Here is an 18,081-nt window from a genome sequence, read left to right on the forward strand (position 1 = left end):
ATTTCCAATTTTTAGAAATATTTTTTTCATTCTGCCAGCTTTCACATACTAATATCAAAACCACAGTGTTATACAAACCAACATGTTTACCAATATATGATGAACATACACATAAAGAATGAAATGAGTGATGTAAAATATCTGTTTTATATTAAACATTTAATTTTTCATGCAAATCTATTATTTCTATTGTCAAACTTCATTATAAATTGTTCGATCATATTTATGGGGTAATCTTACCAATAGATATAATACTTAAAAGGCTCGTAAAATGACATTTAAAAATATTTTTTCTGATATGGCTAGCTGCTATGAAAATGTAAATATTAGAGAAAGTATGTACACAAAATACGGTCAAAAATAATTATTTTCAATATTCTTCAAAAGACAAATAATTAAGAGATGTAAAAGAAGTTTGCTTACTAAATGGTAAAAATGTGGTAGAATTTTCTAGATAAAACTAATAATAGCTCTTGGTATGACTGAGTCTATAAGATAACTAAATCATTTAAACACTTTAAGTACTGTATCATGAATTAAGAACAAAGAAAAGTAATAACAGATTAACAAATGTTGGGAGTACATGCAGCCCCCTTTGTAACATCCTAAGTTTATTTAAATAATTCATATTGAAAAGAAAAAGTTATTATTTACGCTAACATCTCTTAAATCATAAATAAGAGCAATATTACTAAAATTAAACTTGTCAAATTACATTAGCACTGCTCTAAACCATCACAGGCCAATCTTATGTCGTATAATGGTAAACAAATATTTGACATCAGCAGTAGCCATAATCACATCCTTACTGAAACCAGAATTTCAATATTGTCCAAAAAGTGCCAAGGATCTTTAAGAATCATTGGAAACATATGCCAAATACCCTTTCACTTGGGGTTAACACAAACAGCCAGCAGTTCTGTTTTTGAATGCCCACAGAAAATGTAGACTGAAACAGTGGGTCTCCCTGCATTTGTATGCTCTTTGGAAATCACAAGCACATGCAGAATAATAGGTTTCCTACCACAGAGGAAATCAAACGTTATTTTGAATAAGACAATCAACATGTTAGTCACTTAAAAAGTTCAATACTCCTATAGGTGTTGTGAATTTATTTAAGTGCTACAGACTGATAGAAGTTATCATTTTGCAAAAAAACTTTATATTCACTCGAATTCATAATCACTGCTCTTCCTAACTTGCCCATTCTGATAGTGCAAACAGATGTGTGTTTACTGATTTAAATGAAAGTGCTCTTTCATTAGTATTGAACTTGTAAAATTTATGACCTGCACAGTTATTACATAGATCCTAAAAGTCAGTTTAGGACATTTTTAGAAAGTGGTGCAGAAGACAATGGTGTAGTGGTGGCATGTAAGCAGAGTGCATTCTCAAAGAATTGCCAACAGCTGTAACAGACTTATGCAGTTAGACATACCAAAAGTACTGGTGTCATATATTGCCTTTTATGTAGGTACACATTTGCGCTTCCAGTGACCTCATGATGTCTTGATGTTCCTGGTAATTAGCTATTATTTGAGAACACTGCAGAGCTATAAATTCTAAAACATCAGAGTTGTTTGTACTGAAGTTTCTTGCAACTGGGTGTTACTGACATTGCTGTTGTTATACTGTGTATTATACGCAAAAGATAAAGGATATATGTTTCATCTTCTTCATAGTTTTTCTTATCATGTAACAATATCTATTCCTTGTCACACTCCTACAACGTTAGTCCAGTTTTATAAAACTGAAATCATATTTAGATCTAACAGTGTTGAAGAATAAGTCATGAGTTATAGACTTAAGTCTCTTAATGTCTATGGATAGAGCTTTTTATTATGTTACATGAGTATGGATAAAAAAAACTCAGTCCCTGGCTCTGACAAAAGAAACGACAGACGCTCTTTCTCTCAACTTATCAGAGGTAGTACCATTACAAAACTTCCAAAATCTCAGTTTTTTCACTTTTCTGTAATACCTTCCCTAAAATACAAATCATCTAATTGATGTGATTTAACATTTTGTAAACTTCTTATCAACCCCCCTAATGTGCACTGATAAATCAGTTTTAGGGCTAGATGTCTTCTCAGAAATAATGAAAGATGATGGTGCTTCAAACATTTGTTAAGACCTCACTAGTCAAGGATCACAGGATCATAGGACGTTACTAGGCTAGTGGCCCTGAGGACCTTATAAGCCTAGCCAAGAGTTTAGCCCATGTATAGATAAATCAGCACCCGATGACCCTGTCCAGCAGGGACATGGCTGGAATCTTAGGGATATATTTTCTATTTCCCTTCCAGTTATCCAGGTTGGGCTTAAAAAAGGGATAAAGAGGTACTCTGCTTAACAAAGAGAGGGAGTCTATTTCACAGATGGGGGAGCCTCTGGGACACAAATCAGTCCCGCCAACAAGTCCTATTGATCTCACAGACCAGGTTGAGGCTGCATGTACATGTTACTCGAGTGGAGCTTGACTTGCAGATATGCAGCAGTCCCATCAAGGCGGGGTCCGACATCACCTTGTATGCCAGATAGAGGTCACCTCTGAGGAGTCTGTATGAAACAGAGTAGAGGGATAGGGTTTCTTCTGGTGAGGAACCTCTGTGGTCTCTCTAGCTGCTGTATGTGCTTTGCAAGGTAAATGCTGAATGGGGCATTGTACTCAATAATGGGCCTTATAAGGGAAGAATACAGGGATGTTATGACCTCCTTGTCCCTGGATGAGATACCCTTACTTATGAGGTGGGCCATGTAGAAAGCTTTCCGTACAATGGAAGCAACATGGTGGTCAAAAGTCAGGTTGCTATAAATCTAGTTGCCCAAATCCCTCATGACTGACTGTGTGCTTAGGACGTTGTTATTAATGTGATACTTTGTGTGGACACCACTTTCCCCAAAGGGGATCATGATGCTTTTTTTAGTATTGAGCTTGATGCCATGTTTCTGGCACCAGTCATTTGTTTGGGTGAGACTATCTTGGAGGATGTCCACGTCACTAGGGGAATTGATGATGGCACCCAGCTTGCAGTCATCTGCAAACTTGGTCAGCCATAGCCCACTGGTTTTGGCCTGCACCTCAGAAAAGTATATCACAAACAACAGAGACCCCAAGACCAAACCCTGGGGTATGCCACTTGATACAGGTCTACTGTTTGAGGTGGCTTCCCCTATTTTGACCAGGTGGGTTCTATCAGTGAGACAGTTAGCTACCCATCTGGTAACATATGGATTAATGGCTAGTTGAGAGAGTTTATCTATTATGCCCAAGTGGGGAATAGTGTCGAAGGCTTTGGCCAGGTCAAGGTAGGTGGTGTGCGTTACCTTCCCCTCGTCCATGGCTTTGGTGACTGTCTCAAAAAAGTCGACCAAATTTAACAGACATGACCCCCCTTTGATGAAGCCAAAGTGTGGGTTCGAGAATTTGGAAGTTGCCAATGTTCTTGTTAATGAGGTCCATGATAATCCGTTCCATGGTCTTGCAAATCAGGCTAGATAGGTAGATGGGTCTATAATTTTCTGGAATGGTGGATGCTCCACCTTTGTGTAAAGGGATGACAGTGGCTCCCCTCCACTCAGCTGGGACAAAGCCAGTCAGGCTTTGATTGAATGGGGTGCCTAAAGGTACTGGAAGTTCATGCCTGAGTTCATGTAGGATGCAGCCTAGGATGTTATCAGGTCCCATGGAGGCTGTATTTTTTTGTCTTTGAGAGAGCAGTGATGACCCGATCACTAGATATAAGGGGAAGGGGCAGGTACTGGGAATATCCTGATTTACTGATGGGGAAGACAGAGGGGTGAAATTTTTGCTGAATCTGTCAGCCAACAAGTTTGCTATATCTACGGCATTTGTATATATGGTATCCTTGACCACCATTTCTGAACAGATCTGGGTGTTACCTTTGAGATTATGGACATATTTGAAGAAGGCCTTATGATTGTCTCTAGCAGATGTGGTTAATTTGGACTCAAAGTTTGCTTTGGAGGATTTCACTAGTGCTTTTATTTGCTTGTTTAGGCTAAGGAGAGATTGTTTCCAATTGGGCACCTGCAACTTCTTGGTCCTGGACAGCAATTTTTTCTTTTGTTATAGAGTTTATTTATTGCAGATGTCCACCAGACAGGTTTACTCTTCCTTGTGGAGGATGATTTAGTCATGTCAGGTATTCCTAATTCCATGCATCTATGTAAATGTTCATATAGTAATTTTATATAGCTTTAGATACTGGTGCCAGTCCCTAGAGTGGAGGAGGGGCTGTGAAGCTGTAATCAGCTTTGGAGAAGTTTTTTTTGTTTGACCCCAGCTAGAGGGGGGTCGGGGAAGATGGTGACTTTGAATGTGACTGTTTTATGGTTGGATCTTACAAGGGAGGATGATACTGCAGGGATGCTACAGTGGTTACTCATGTTAGTTAATGTTAGTTAATATCAAGTCCAAGATATTACCACCTCTTGTAGGGTTATCAACTAGCTGTTCCAAAGCTGTTCCAAAGCATTTGTACTGACAAAATCGAGGAATCTCTGGGCATTTGTGTTCTGGCATGAATAGTTTTTCCAGTTGACATTTGGGTAGTTAAAGTCACCCAGGATCAGGGTTAAGGTTTGAATCTTGATAGATTTGAAGAGGTCTAGATAGGCAGTTTGGGCATCTTGAGTCAGATCTGGGGGCCGGTAGCTAACTATGATTTGTATAGGGGTCTTGTCAATGATTAACTGCACCTGGAGTGTCTCCTGTGTGTCATACTGTTTGACTAGCCTGGAGGTGTGTATGTCTTGAATATATATTGAAACTCCACCTCCTTTGGCTTTACTACCCACAGTTTGGGGTCTGAATGTATGACAGAATGAGTAACCAGGTATAGCTGGGGTGCTTTCCCCAGCTTTGAACCAGGTTTCTTTGACTGCGCAGATGTCAGCATTTTCCAGGGTTAAGAATGCTTGCAATGATTCAAGATGAGTATTGTCTCATGAAACACCCAAAGTGTGTTTAAGTCCAGTATCCATGGTTGAATTTTTTTTGTTGTACCAGGCTCACTTCTTCTTACAAGTTGATTTCCATCAAAGTTAGTAACCTTGAGGTAACAGCTGGATTCAGACAACTGTATTCACAAAATGAGTAGTCTTTCAGGTATATTTAAAGCTAAAAACCTATCAGAGGAATTAAGAACATGGTTGGTGCTAAATGCAGGATCCAAACAAAGCTCTTTTGAGGACATGTCCACAAAAAAATATCAAAGCCAAAACTCAGAATAACTGAAATAGCTAAAAATAAGGATAGATGATACAATAAACTACGCTGCACATCAAAAAAAAAAAAAACAATTAACACAAAGGAATATAATACAATCTTTAATTATTAAACACTGTCATCCATGCTGGTAAAAGGACTTCCTCAGAGTGGTAAGCAATTCCATAAATAGGGAAGTGTTCGATCACATAGTAAAATGCACATTCAAATGTGTAAATTTATATTAATGAAAATAATTAAACAAAATATATGAACTATCATAAGTTAATGCCCTCATGTAGTATGCTACTTATTGAAACAATTGATTAAACCAGGAAAAAACCTTAGCATTCACTTTGATTTGCCACACTAGCTCATGATATTCTAACATTTTTTTCCAAGTTACCACCTCTAAATGGCTTGCTTTCTTTAAAACAAACAAACAAACAAACAAACAAACAAACAAACAAACAAACAAAAAAGCAACTTATTTTATTCAATTTTTACATAAGACAAAATGTCTCTGTAAGGCATTGATCTTGTCTTCTTTTACAGTACTATAACAAAGTTTACATATGCGATGCTGAAGACACCCCTCTGTCATATCTACGCAAGACATGATACACAGAGAGCAATATACAATTACAATGACCTCCACATGGGATAAGCCCTGAGTAGTTACAAATGTAATGATGGGGCTGTCATGTATGAAATGCTATTGGCTACAAAAACTGAATATAAACATTTCAACAGTAGTAGTGGCAATCAAACTAATGGGCCCAAATATACTCCTTTCCAAAACTGTTGTGATGTTTTTAATGGCTTTGTAGACAAAGGCAGGCATTATTTCCAACTTGTTAATCAATTCTTTTACAAAAATAAATTCTACAAACCATTTCAGTGGAGGTAACAGTGCAAGGCTTCAGGCATTTTGTCTACAATAAGATACTAAACTTGAAAATAAGCTGGCAATTGATATTATTGACGCAAAGAAGAAGTACCGCATTTGTACTGGTGGAGCCTTCAAATGATTTTTCCATGGGCATTGTAAATGCATCTATACAGCATTATAATGATATTCTGAATGCAGCTGCAAACCTATCGGCAACATTAAGAGTTGCCATGAATTATAAAGCAGAGTGCAATAATTAACTAACTTTCAAGAATGACAATGAAGCAAGTATACCAAAGCAACCTCAAATCTGAGTAAGCAGTCCACACGTGCACAGTGATGTGGTCAGCATAATAAAATTATACAGAAAAACAATATGAGCTTACTGCAGAGGCTCTAACCTAATGAGATTTTTTTTCTTTTAATGTATTGTTACAATATTAGAAAAATAGTAAAATGGTGACAGTCATCTATGTTCACACCACCAGGTAGCTAGCTCTGACGATTGTTACTGCTGAAGTGACCCCATGTACAAGAATGGGAAAAGACGTTGTGGACGGATGGAAGAATAAAAAATAAGAAAACAAAAACAAGCTGCCTAAAAAGTTGTTTATCTTCAGAAACATAACTTCTATCTAATAATCTAGACCTGATCAGAATTGGAATACTGAATTAAATAAATGTAATAATCATCTCCAATGATGTATCCATATTAAATACCAATCAAAACCACTTCCACTTAATGAACCTTAAAAGATAAATGACAATGAAACAAATTTAAGACTTCGAAAAATAAAAACTGAGTTGCTCTAAGTGCAAGTCTGCCCTGATTCTGAAAGACTTGCCCTCAGTGTTAGTGACTTAATCCAATCTAAGGCCTGTCTGTAAACAGGCTTACATTGAGGGCCAGATTCCAAAAGGCCTGCTCTGAGCCTGCTCTCAGTGTAAGTAGTCACTTACGTTGACAGCATATAGGTTCATAGGTTCATAGGTTCATACTAGGCTATCTGCCCGAGGGCATTTACAAGCCTAGCCCATCGTATTGTGGCTTACGCCACCCCTTTAGTATGGGGAACTATACCCATTATTTTGCTGTGCCTCTGTCGAGCAGTGACACTGAGGTAATCCCTGGGGTATATCTGCGATCTCCCATCCATTGGTCAAGATTTCTCTTGAACAAGGCCAGCGAGGTGCTCTGCCTCACATGTACCGGGATTTTGTTCCACAGCATAGGGAGTCTTTGGGTGATGAATCTATCCCTCCAGCACGTCCTATTAATAGCCGTGTCGAGGTTTAAGTCTCCCGCCCTTGTGGCTCTGATGGATCTAGATTTTTTGAGGTGAAGCATATTCATCAAATCTGGGTTTGACATGGCCTTGTATGTTAGGCAAAGGTCACCTCTGAGCAAGCGGTAAGCGGCTGAATACAGCTGGAGTTCTTTCAGTCGGGCAGCATAAGACAGATTTTTGAGACCCTTTATCCTTTTGGTGAGGAACTTATGTGGCCTCTCCAGCTGCTGCAAGTGTCGGGTCAGATACATTCCGAATGGGGCATTGTACTCAATCATTGGTCTGATGAGTGATGAGTAAAGGGAGACTATGACCTCCCTTGATCTAGATGAGAATCCCTTCATGATAAGGTGGGCAATGTAGAAGGTCTTCCTAACTACTTTAGCTACATGGGTGTCGAATGACAGACTACTATCAACCTGGGTCCCCAGGTCCCTGATAACTTCTTCTGTTGTCAGTGGATTGCCACCTATTTGGTAGCTAGGGGTAACCTTGTTTTTCCCGAAGGGTATGACTATGCATTTTTTGGCATTTAACTTTAGTCCGTGGCTCTGGCACCAGTTATCCGTTTCTGTGAGACCCTTCTGAAGGATATCTGTGTCAGATGTGTTTTCTACTATGGCGCCCAGTTTGCAGTCATCTGCAAACTTTGTCAGCCATAACCCTCCTGTGTTTGCTTGTGCTTGGGAGAGGTACACGGGAAACAAGAGTGGGCCCAGGACTGAGCCCTGTGGGACACCACTTGTGACAGGCTTTGAGTCTGACATGGCGCCAGCAACTCTGACCCTGTGGGTTCTGTCACTCAGCCAGTTTGCAACCCATCTTGTGATGTATGGGTTAACATTTAAGCTGATGAGTTTTTCAATGATACCCGAGTGGGGTATTGTATCGAAGGCCTTAGCCAGATCGAGGTAGGCTGTATGGACTGCCTTTCCTCATCAATGGCTTTGGTGACTGTTTCAAAAGTCAACCAAGTTTAAAAGGCATGATCTGCCTTTGACAAAGCCAAACTGGGTTGGATCCAAAGTCTGCAAATTCCCTATGTCTTTATTTATGAGGTCCATTATGATCCTCTCCATGGCTTTGCAGATAAGGCTTGTCAAGCTAATGGGCTGGTAATTTCCAGGGTCGGTGGAGGCACCACCTTTGTGCAGTGGGACCACAGTTGCAGTGCGCCACTCCCTGGGTACGTATCCCGAGGTAAGACTTTGATTAAACAGCTGTCCTAGCTGTGGGTTTAATTCCTCATTGAGTTCGTGGAGCACACAGCCGGGGACACCATCAGGTCCCATGGATGCTGTGTTTTTTGCTTTGGAGAGAGCAGTTCTCACTTTGGCACTGGAGATGTTTGGGGGGCTGCAATCGTTTGGTATAGATATCTCTCCTTTTGGGGGGGAGGGTGAGTTTGCACTGAACCTGTCAGCCAGTATGTTGGCAATGTCTGTAGGATCAGTAATCTTCACATCATTTTGAACTAGTTCTGAGCATATCTGGGAGTTTCCTCCCAGGTTTCTAACATAGCTAAAGAAGGCCTTATGATTGTCTTTTGAGTCTTTAGCTATTTTTCTCTCGAAATTTGCTTTGGATGATTTTATGAGAGCTCTTAGTTTTTACTTATAGTGATCAAGGGTGTCTTACCTTTTAAGGATTTTGCTCTATCTTGTAGTAGCTTCCTCCTTTTGTTGTAGAGTTTGTTTATGGCTGGGGTCCACCAGACTGGACGCTTGCCTTTGGTAAAAGAGTCTTTGTTTTGCTTGGGATTGCCTTATCCATGCAGTCCTGCAGGTGCTGGTAGAAGGCATTTGTAAGTGATTCAGCGGCTTGAGTACTGTTTTCCGCCGCTCGGGGCCTTAAAGGAGACCACACTAGTCTTTAGAAGTGTGAAGTCGGCTTTTGAGAAGTTCTTTACTGTGGTCTTTTTTATTTCAGGTGGGGGTGGGATGAGGACCTCCAGCGAGATTAGTTTGTGATCTGATCTCACCAGTGAGGGGTATACTTCTGGTGTTGAACATTGTGCTCCCATGTTCGTGATGATGAGATCAAGTATGTTATCTCCTCTTGTGGGGATGGTGACTAGTTGTTCCATGGCATTTGAGTTTATGAATTCCAGGAACTTTTGGGCTAGGGTGTTTGGACTTGAGTAGTGTTCCCAGTCTATATTAGGGTAATTGAAGTCACCTAGTATGATGGTTACCAGAAAAAAAACAAAACTGAGAATGCCCTGGCTAAACATGTAGCAGAAAACCCTGGAACTGGGCTTTAAGTCATGAAAAGCCACAACAAATCTCTGCGTTACCATCTTACAAAGTGTGAATTAAAAATATAAAGCAGTTTTACTGTGTTTTGGTTTACTGGGCCTAGATCTTAATATCCCTTAGTACTCAAAATATCACTTAGACCCAGAGATGTATTACCTCCCTAAGTTGTTTCCCAGCAAAGCACATTTGTATCCACATCCACGTTCAGGTCCCCCTCCCTGCAAAGGAGGCAGCTGAATTTTTTTTTATTTTCATGACCACAAAACAAAGTATATCAATATGAATAATCCACAAGACAAACTACTCAAAAAGAACAAAAAAGAGGAAGGCAGTGGTAATTTTATCTGTTTATATATAAATTTAAGCGCTTTCGTCAAATAACATACACTCAACTTCATCAGATAAATGTTAAAATAATACAAGCCATTTTATATCAGAGTAATATAATATCACATGTTTAATTCCCTCCCTTCTCCGCATGTCACCTATATACGTCCAATTAATTATTTAAAGCTATATTTACCGTTATATTATTCATACAAAATTATAAATTAAATTATATTAGTAACATTTTAAATAATTTTTAATCAAATTGCTTTACAAAAGCATTTAATGTCCTTACCAGAAAAAAAACAAAACTGAGAATGCCCTGGCTAAACATGTAGCAGAAAACCCTGGCCACTCTTTCACATTTAGGGTCATTGACCAAGTGGAATTTGATATTGGGGGGGCCATTAGGTTACAAGCTTGAACTAAAAGAACTAGTTTGGAAATTGGCAGTTAAGGTCAAGGTCCTATGCCTTACCTGGTTTGAATGAAATATGTTCCCTTGGCTGTGTATTGAAACTGAGAAGTCCTGAATGCTAATAATAAATAGGGAATATGTTTACTATTACTCATATTTTACATGTTTTGGTTTTGAATTAGGTTATAAATATATAAAATATTTATAAAGAACCACATTGGCATACTGCCATATAAACCACACATTCTGTTGTGCATGTAATCAAGTGACGAATGTCATACACTTTTGCTGTATTAACAGAAGTGAATGATTTTGTCTTAGATATACGTTTGCAATAAATACAATGTCCACAATAGGTAGTATTCATTTGATTTTCGTACCTTCCATGTCCCTTTTTAAAACTAGACAAATGCTTGCCTATATTTCTGCCTCTTTTGAAGCCAAAGCTACAATGACTTCCTAACACTGTATCAAAAAATGGGTCTGACTTAAGTATGTGCCAATGTTTTGCAATAATCTGCCTAATTTTGAATGTATTGGACCCATATTTGGTAATATACCTAATTCCATCTACCTTAGTATATGTTGGCTCTTTTTCCTTTAATAACTGACTTCTGGACTGGACCTCTGCTTGTTTAAATGCTTTATCTACAATACTGTCACAACAAAGAAAGTCTCAACAAGCAATATGTGTACTGTAGAAGGCATTTGGATTGGAATGGAAGTAGGAACACTGTGGGATTGATGCTCATTCAAGTTTCTGGGATGGAGGAGCTCAGAACTGATGGGAAATAATTCATTATACATTTACCAAAGATAACCTACCCCTAGGAAGGAGAAGCATGTCATGCAGTTCTTTGATCTAGGACTATTGGGGTACAACACTAAACTCAGGTGGCTCCAGGCCGGAGAGGTGAAACTAGACTCTGAAGCCACTGAGACAAGGGCTCCCCTTTAAATTGATGGAAGCTGAAGGAAATGGTGCTGGTGTAAAAAGGTAAACAACCCCCAAGACACCCTGCATGATGGTCCCCTTTTTGGCATCTCTAATTGCCAGCAGTGGACAATGGAGGAAAATGAAAATTAATGAAATAAAGACCAATGAAAGTGGGGCCGAAGATTGGCAGACATGGAGGTGAAAATGCATTTTCTTTTTATTCTAATTAAAGTTTTGTGCTTTATGATAACAAATACAGCAGAACATGCTTCAGTAATTATCCCTGCTACTACTACTAAGGAAGCATTATATTACAGACCATCTTTAGCAAAATTAAATTCATCAGTAACATATTTTTTAATTCTGCTTTTCTAGGGTGTAATTTGATTCTGCTGGTGGATTTGGCAGTACTTAGGCTGGCAGATACAATGAACACATTGCACCATTTATATTACATGTAAACATATGCATTAACAAGGCCAGCTCTCCTGGTACAGAGGGATGAAATTCTGGCTACACCCCTGGCTACCTGAATTCAGTTAGCATCTTGTGAATCATTTTAGGTTGGCATGGCATATGCGATGAATGAGGTGGATTAGTGTACTCACTTATCTTTGGTGGTGGGGGGGGGGGGTTATGGCTCATACACCCAAACACACTCCATCTGTAAATTCCTGATGAGGACTGCTATCATATAGAGGATGCAGACTGCAAGTGGCAGGAAATCTAATTGATTACATCATAAGTGGAGATATGGGCTTACATCACAAAGGCATAATGCATATCAGTCCCTGGACATGAATGGGCATGCACTAGGAAAGACGATTTAATGAAAAAATCCTAACTTCCTAGAGGACGAATGATGGTAACAGTTCACTCGAGTTTCATCCCAGGGAATGAATGCATCAGAGTGTTTTCAGACAGGAGAATAAACAAGTTTACAGAGCGTCTGGGGGGTATGACCCGGTAGTAAGCATAGAGGACCAAGAAAAATAATAATAATAATAATAATAATAATAATAAAAATAATAATAGCATGCACATATATATAAACACATGACAGAGTTCCCATACACTGAAAAATGTATACAACATTAGTCATCCAACACAGAGACATTAAACTGTAATGCTTATTGCATTATCAAATAATCAGCAACTTAATGAAGAGCTGAATAAAATAGGAGAAGTCATTAAAATGAAGAATAGCTGAGAGCAATGCTCATTTATTGCAAACTACAAGGGTATAATTAAGTTACTTAATCAGGCCTAAAATCACAAACTACACTTGAAAACCATCTCCTGTACCTCTTTTGCCTGATAATGACTCTACTGATTGCAATCCAGGATGTTTCAAGACCAGCATAAGTAAATGCAATTGTGAGGTATGCACATTTTTGGCTCTGATCTTAACTCTTCCCAAAAGAAGCAGGGACTAAGTCAAAATGACTAGAAACAAGAATCTACAGTTAAATATAATGCTTTACTGTTACTACTACAGAGTTTATCAATCACATAATTAAATTATTTCTGTTGCATTTGCTACAGTCATATCTTCAGCTATGTTATTTTTTACCTCTACAGGCACTTAATGCACAACTTGTCTTAAAGATGAGCAATAAAAATGATCTTCTGAAAGTTCAAAGCGATCTCATGACTGTTACTCAACTGCAAAATCGTGCAGAGTTCTGAAGAAATTGCTATTTGTAAATTCACACCAATAACCCAATAACCACTAATTCATTAATTCAGAGGAAATCCCCACTTCTGACAGTTTTCAAACTTGCCCATTCTGAACACTTATGTTTCAGAAGAAGCCATGATTTTCCATCTAAGGTAATCCAAAATCACAGATGGTATATGGCAGGTGTCAGTGGTGGGCAGTACACTGCTTGGAATCTTTATCTTTGGCATACGATAAAGAATGCATATCTAACTAATAAAGTATTCTGACAACTTAGTGTAAAATTAGATTTACTGTTAAATCTAATACTCATTATACATTGACCCCCCCCCCCATTAATATTCCAAAAGTGCATGCTGATTGGCCAGCGTGCCCGTTTTAAATCCCACAAACAAAATCGATTAGAATATAAAGAGCTCCTTTGGCAACTCATGTTAGATGCTGGCAGCAGTCCAGGTTTGAATGACAACATCAATATAAGTAGTGTTCTGAAACTAAGGATGGCTAGATTATGAACAAGAAGTATTTACAGTGTATGCACAACAGTCATGTCTTGTTGTCTCGTTACAAACACCTGTTCAAATGCATTTCTAAGGGCGTTATCATTCATTATTATCATTATTCTTTCATCATTATTATTTTTTCATAATATTGTTGTAAATATGTGTCAATGAGAACACATATATTTTTATGTATTTTTTATTTTACATTTTTTATATATATTTCTCATATTTTTTTCTTTTTGTACGTATTTAATAATGGGGAGTTTTTGACATATAAACAAATTGTTAGAGAAGTGAACGATTTTCTATAATGAAAATTTTAACACAATGGTATTTAGAAACATTTACAAGCTTTAATTTTATATGCATCATTAAGGGTTATTAATTCCAGTACAGTTTGGTTACAATGGAACAGTAAGCATTTTTTAACCTGGTTTTCAGATTGGATTTGGTTTTATGATAACGTTGTTTTTAAAGCGACTACAGCTTTAAGATTTTATTATGTGATAGGTCATATGATTGATTGGGAGTTGTATATAAATGGATATAATTAATTTCACATTTTATCTTGATAAAGCTTGATACTGAGCCAAGCGAAAGCGCTTGATTCGATTTTGTGTTCACCATTGCATGAGATTAAAGGTTTTGAAACGTCTCCACATTCTGGTTCCTCTTTCTGTGGATTTGTATTTCTAAGTACATTTGACTGATCTGTTCGTTTTTCAAATCCCACAATATACCAACGGAAAAAGTTCCAGTCGCCCAAACTTTAATCCATTGGTATAAAGTGTCAAAAACTTTTTTTTTTTAATAAATAAAAAAAAAAAACGTAGCAATGGAGACTTTCTTTTGTCCGTTCCTTCTGTTTCAAAGCATTGATGTACTGAGTATGTGTGGGAACACAAGTCCCATATGCATGCACAGTACATCAATACAAGGAAGCAGTATACCACCACCATCGGAAGAACAGGAATGTGCCGTTATACAAAGACATTATTTAAGAAAAGTAAGTATTTTTTTCTTAAATAATGTCATTGTATAATAGCAATAACCGACTCCGTGGTTGTGGTATATTGAAGATTTACCCACAGTTGGCTTTATTTAATCATGCCAACTGTGGGTAAATCTTCAATATACCACACCACATCATCAGTTATTGCTTAAATAAATCATACTTCAGGTTTGATTGATGGACATAAATGAATGGTGCTCCAGAAACAACCTAGTGCTATCATACTCAGTGTTCAACAGATACTACGAGAAAATAATTATTTTTTTGAAATTTAAAAATAGAAATAGTATAGTGTACTTAAACAGTATACAGTATATAGTATATTTAAATACTTTAACATGCATCTCAATGTCCTAAAGTAACAGAAATTCCTTTACCATTAACAAACTGCTGCTCTTTTTAACTAGGTATCTGGTGCATTCAGAAACAGTTTAAGCACATTTCACAAAAAGAATATATGAAGTAATAAAAAATGTGTTAAGCTAGCCATCTCTTATTGTTCTCAGTTTTATATTTGAACTAACTTTTGATGCTTTTTCTCCTTCAGCCTTTTTCTTTCTATTTCTACTCTGATACCCAAGAAGCAGGTTTCTGAAATCATGTGTTTCAATACTATAAAAGAAATAAAAGTCAAACTTGTTTATTTTCCTGTTCTTAATGGTGAGTAGTTGAGCTTCAATACTTTTAAAAATAGGAACATAGTAAAATTTAAATTGTTGGAAAGTTAAATCCTCAGGGTCTGTAATTCAGCTGTCAGCTCTTCAATGAGTAGGTTGAATGGCTGCATTTCTATAAGCCGCCTATTGAAACTGAATGCATTACAGCAATACATGTGTTTGACTTTTTAACATATATGTAAATATATATTTTATAAAAATATACATACTTTTAAAATAGTTTCTAAATTTTATAACACTTTTTTCAGCTTGTATTTTCTAAAAAAAAATGTTTTCTTTGAATTTTGTTTGTTAAAAATTACAATACCACGTTAAATGTGGAAGGGAGCTTGGCTGTCATGTCATATAAGAATCATATGTAAACAGAACTTTGGTAGTTTGTTTTATCTGAAGAAGTTTTACATATTAAAATGAAAACACTAACTACATTCCCAGTGTATTTTTTGGCTTTTCTACACTGTGGAGTAGAATTTTAGCCGAAGTCCCTGAGGTAAACACATTTTCTTGTTTAGTCTTTAGTTTTTTTTTTTTTTTTATTCTTTGTTAGAAACAAACTATATACAAACTACAGCAGTAGTTTATATACTTGTAAAAACACAACAAACACACTCAGTGTACACTGAATTAAAATTTCTTAGTAATATAGGGTCTTAAGCTGGATCTGAAACAATGAACCAGCAAACTCACCGCCTTCTGCAGCCTTGTCCATACAGTCCTGCAGGGCATGCTTCCCTGCAAAATTTTCCTCTAAATCCTGGGTCACAGGTGCAGCTTCCATCCTGAGGGTTACATGTTCCATGATAACACTGACACTGTCGTTCACATCGAGGACCCCACGTTCCTTCTCGACACTGGCACCTTCCACTGAGTTGATCACAAGGGAAATTGTTGCAAATGCACTGGTTGTTACACAGGCGCCCCCACCATCCTGACTGACAGATGCACCTTCCAGTAGCTGCTTCACATACTGAATTAGTGCTGCAATAACATGTTTTGGAGCAATGTGGGCCCCACCAGTTGGCGTCACATGCACATTTCCCTGTCTCCTGGTCACATTTTCCTCGTTGACATATACAAGCATTTTCACATTTGACACCCCAGCGATTGGCATTGCAGGTACATTTTCCAGTGATGTCATCGCACCGGCCATTTGGGTGGCAAGTACACATTTGTTTGCAGTCTGGTCCCCAAAACTGACTGGGACATTCTGGAAAAAAGGAAGACAAATATGATGTTTTCTAGCATAATAATATTAGATGGTAAATAAAACATGAACCAGAAAGAGACATTAACACAGCATACAACTCTTATTTGGGGTGTTCTCAATTTAAATTTACTTTATCTACATTATACAATAAATAATACAAAGATACACATTATCTGAAGCCTTGAAATAGTGAAGAATGCAAGTGTAAAACAAAAAACAGCAAAGAACACGATAGCATGCTACATCTCCGAAACAGAATATACAAATTAATGAACAAATATTCTTCAGGAATAAAATCCACACTTAAAGCAAGGCACAGGGCTAATTGTTTTACATTCCCTCTGTATCAGTTTAAGGGATTTCCTTTATAAAACATCTAATGGCAAAACAAATGTTCCAAACAAATAAGAGTATGCCTTTTAACCCCATCTTGGGTTTAAAATTTTACAGAAATTAAAACACAATGCAAGCATCTACATTTTATTTCACTAATATATTAACATTCTGAAACTCCTGAATAAATTATTATTACCTTCTGCAGTTTCTATTCTTGCTGTTGTTTGATTATCCAGCTGTCCTTTCGAAATTAAACTAGGGGAACTTTGTGTACTACATAAGTTCACTTTGCACAGCCTGGCACAGTAAACACGCACACACACACACACACACACATATATATATATATATATATATATATATATATATATATATATATATATATATATACACATATAGATATATATATATATATAAATATATATATAGATATATATCTATATGGTCTATATTAGAACACCGAACTTTCAAAATTTCGAGTGTTCTAATATCGACCCATTTTCAGCGAACGCTGAAAATATTGAAGAAACAGAAAAACTAATTTTTTCCTAGGGAAAGAATTTGGTTGTCCGTTTCTCCTGGTTTTGTGGATCTGTGGATTTTCAGCGCTGTGGTGGAAGGTTATGGGTCGGGTTCAGGTAAGTATGCGATTGTGTGGATGTGAGGCTTAGGGCAGGGTAGGTAAGTTAGGGTTTGGGTGCGGGTCAGGTAGGTGTGTGATTGTGTGGATGTGAGGGTTAGGGCGGGGTAGGTGATTTAGGGTTAGGGTGCGGGTGAGTTGACTGCGTGATAGTGACAGACCTTAGGGTTATGGTTTGGGTTAAGGTAACTGGTTAGTTAGTGGTGTATGTATAGTTTAGTGTAGGGTTAGGTATAAGAGTTTAGGTGTATGTGTGTGGATTGCTGTTTGTTTGGTGTGCTTGTGTTGTGTGTATGTGTTTTGGAACAGCAAATTTTTTCCCTAGGAAAAAATTCACTGTTCTATATGTTCGCTGTTTTAAATTTTTGATTAATAGGGTTTGATATTAGAACACTCAAAATTTTGAAAGTTCAGTGTTCCAATATAGACCCTATATTTTGCACATGGCGTCAAGGTATCAAATCAATAGTGGCCATCATCTAGAGCCAGTGTTCACACTGCTGGAGGGCTAGCCCTACCACTGTTGTTCTTACATACCATATGCATGCACATGTACTCACATTTATGTCCAGTTTAGCGTCCACATACTAATTTCTTTGAAATGTGAGTTGAAACCAGACCACAAAAAAAAACTCACGTGGGTTATGAAATATATGGAGTATAGTTAGACAATG

The 18,081-nt window shown here is 37.4% G+C and overlaps 1 protein-coding gene across 1 annotated transcript in view; it reads right to left on the minus strand.

The window, feature by feature from the left end:
• The window catches only part of SCARF2 (scavenger receptor class F member 2), a 1,458,836-nt gene that overhangs the window by 751,695 nt on the left and 689,060 nt on the right, over positions 1–18,081 (minus strand). Inside the window, exon 4 of the mRNA XM_044068378.1 lies at positions 15,912–16,431. Coding sequence (XP_043924313.1) covers positions 15,912–16,431 — 520 coding nt within the window. The remainder of the gene's footprint in view (positions 1–15,911; positions 16,432–18,081) is intronic.

This window comes from Protopterus annectens, chromosome 4.part0 (genome assembly GCF_019279795.1).
Source record: "Protopterus annectens isolate FY-2018-M chromosome 4.part0, PAN1.0, whole genome shotgun sequence".
In the NCBI taxonomy this organism is placed as follows: Eukaryota; Metazoa; Chordata; order Ceratodontiformes; family Protopteridae; genus Protopterus; species Protopterus annectens.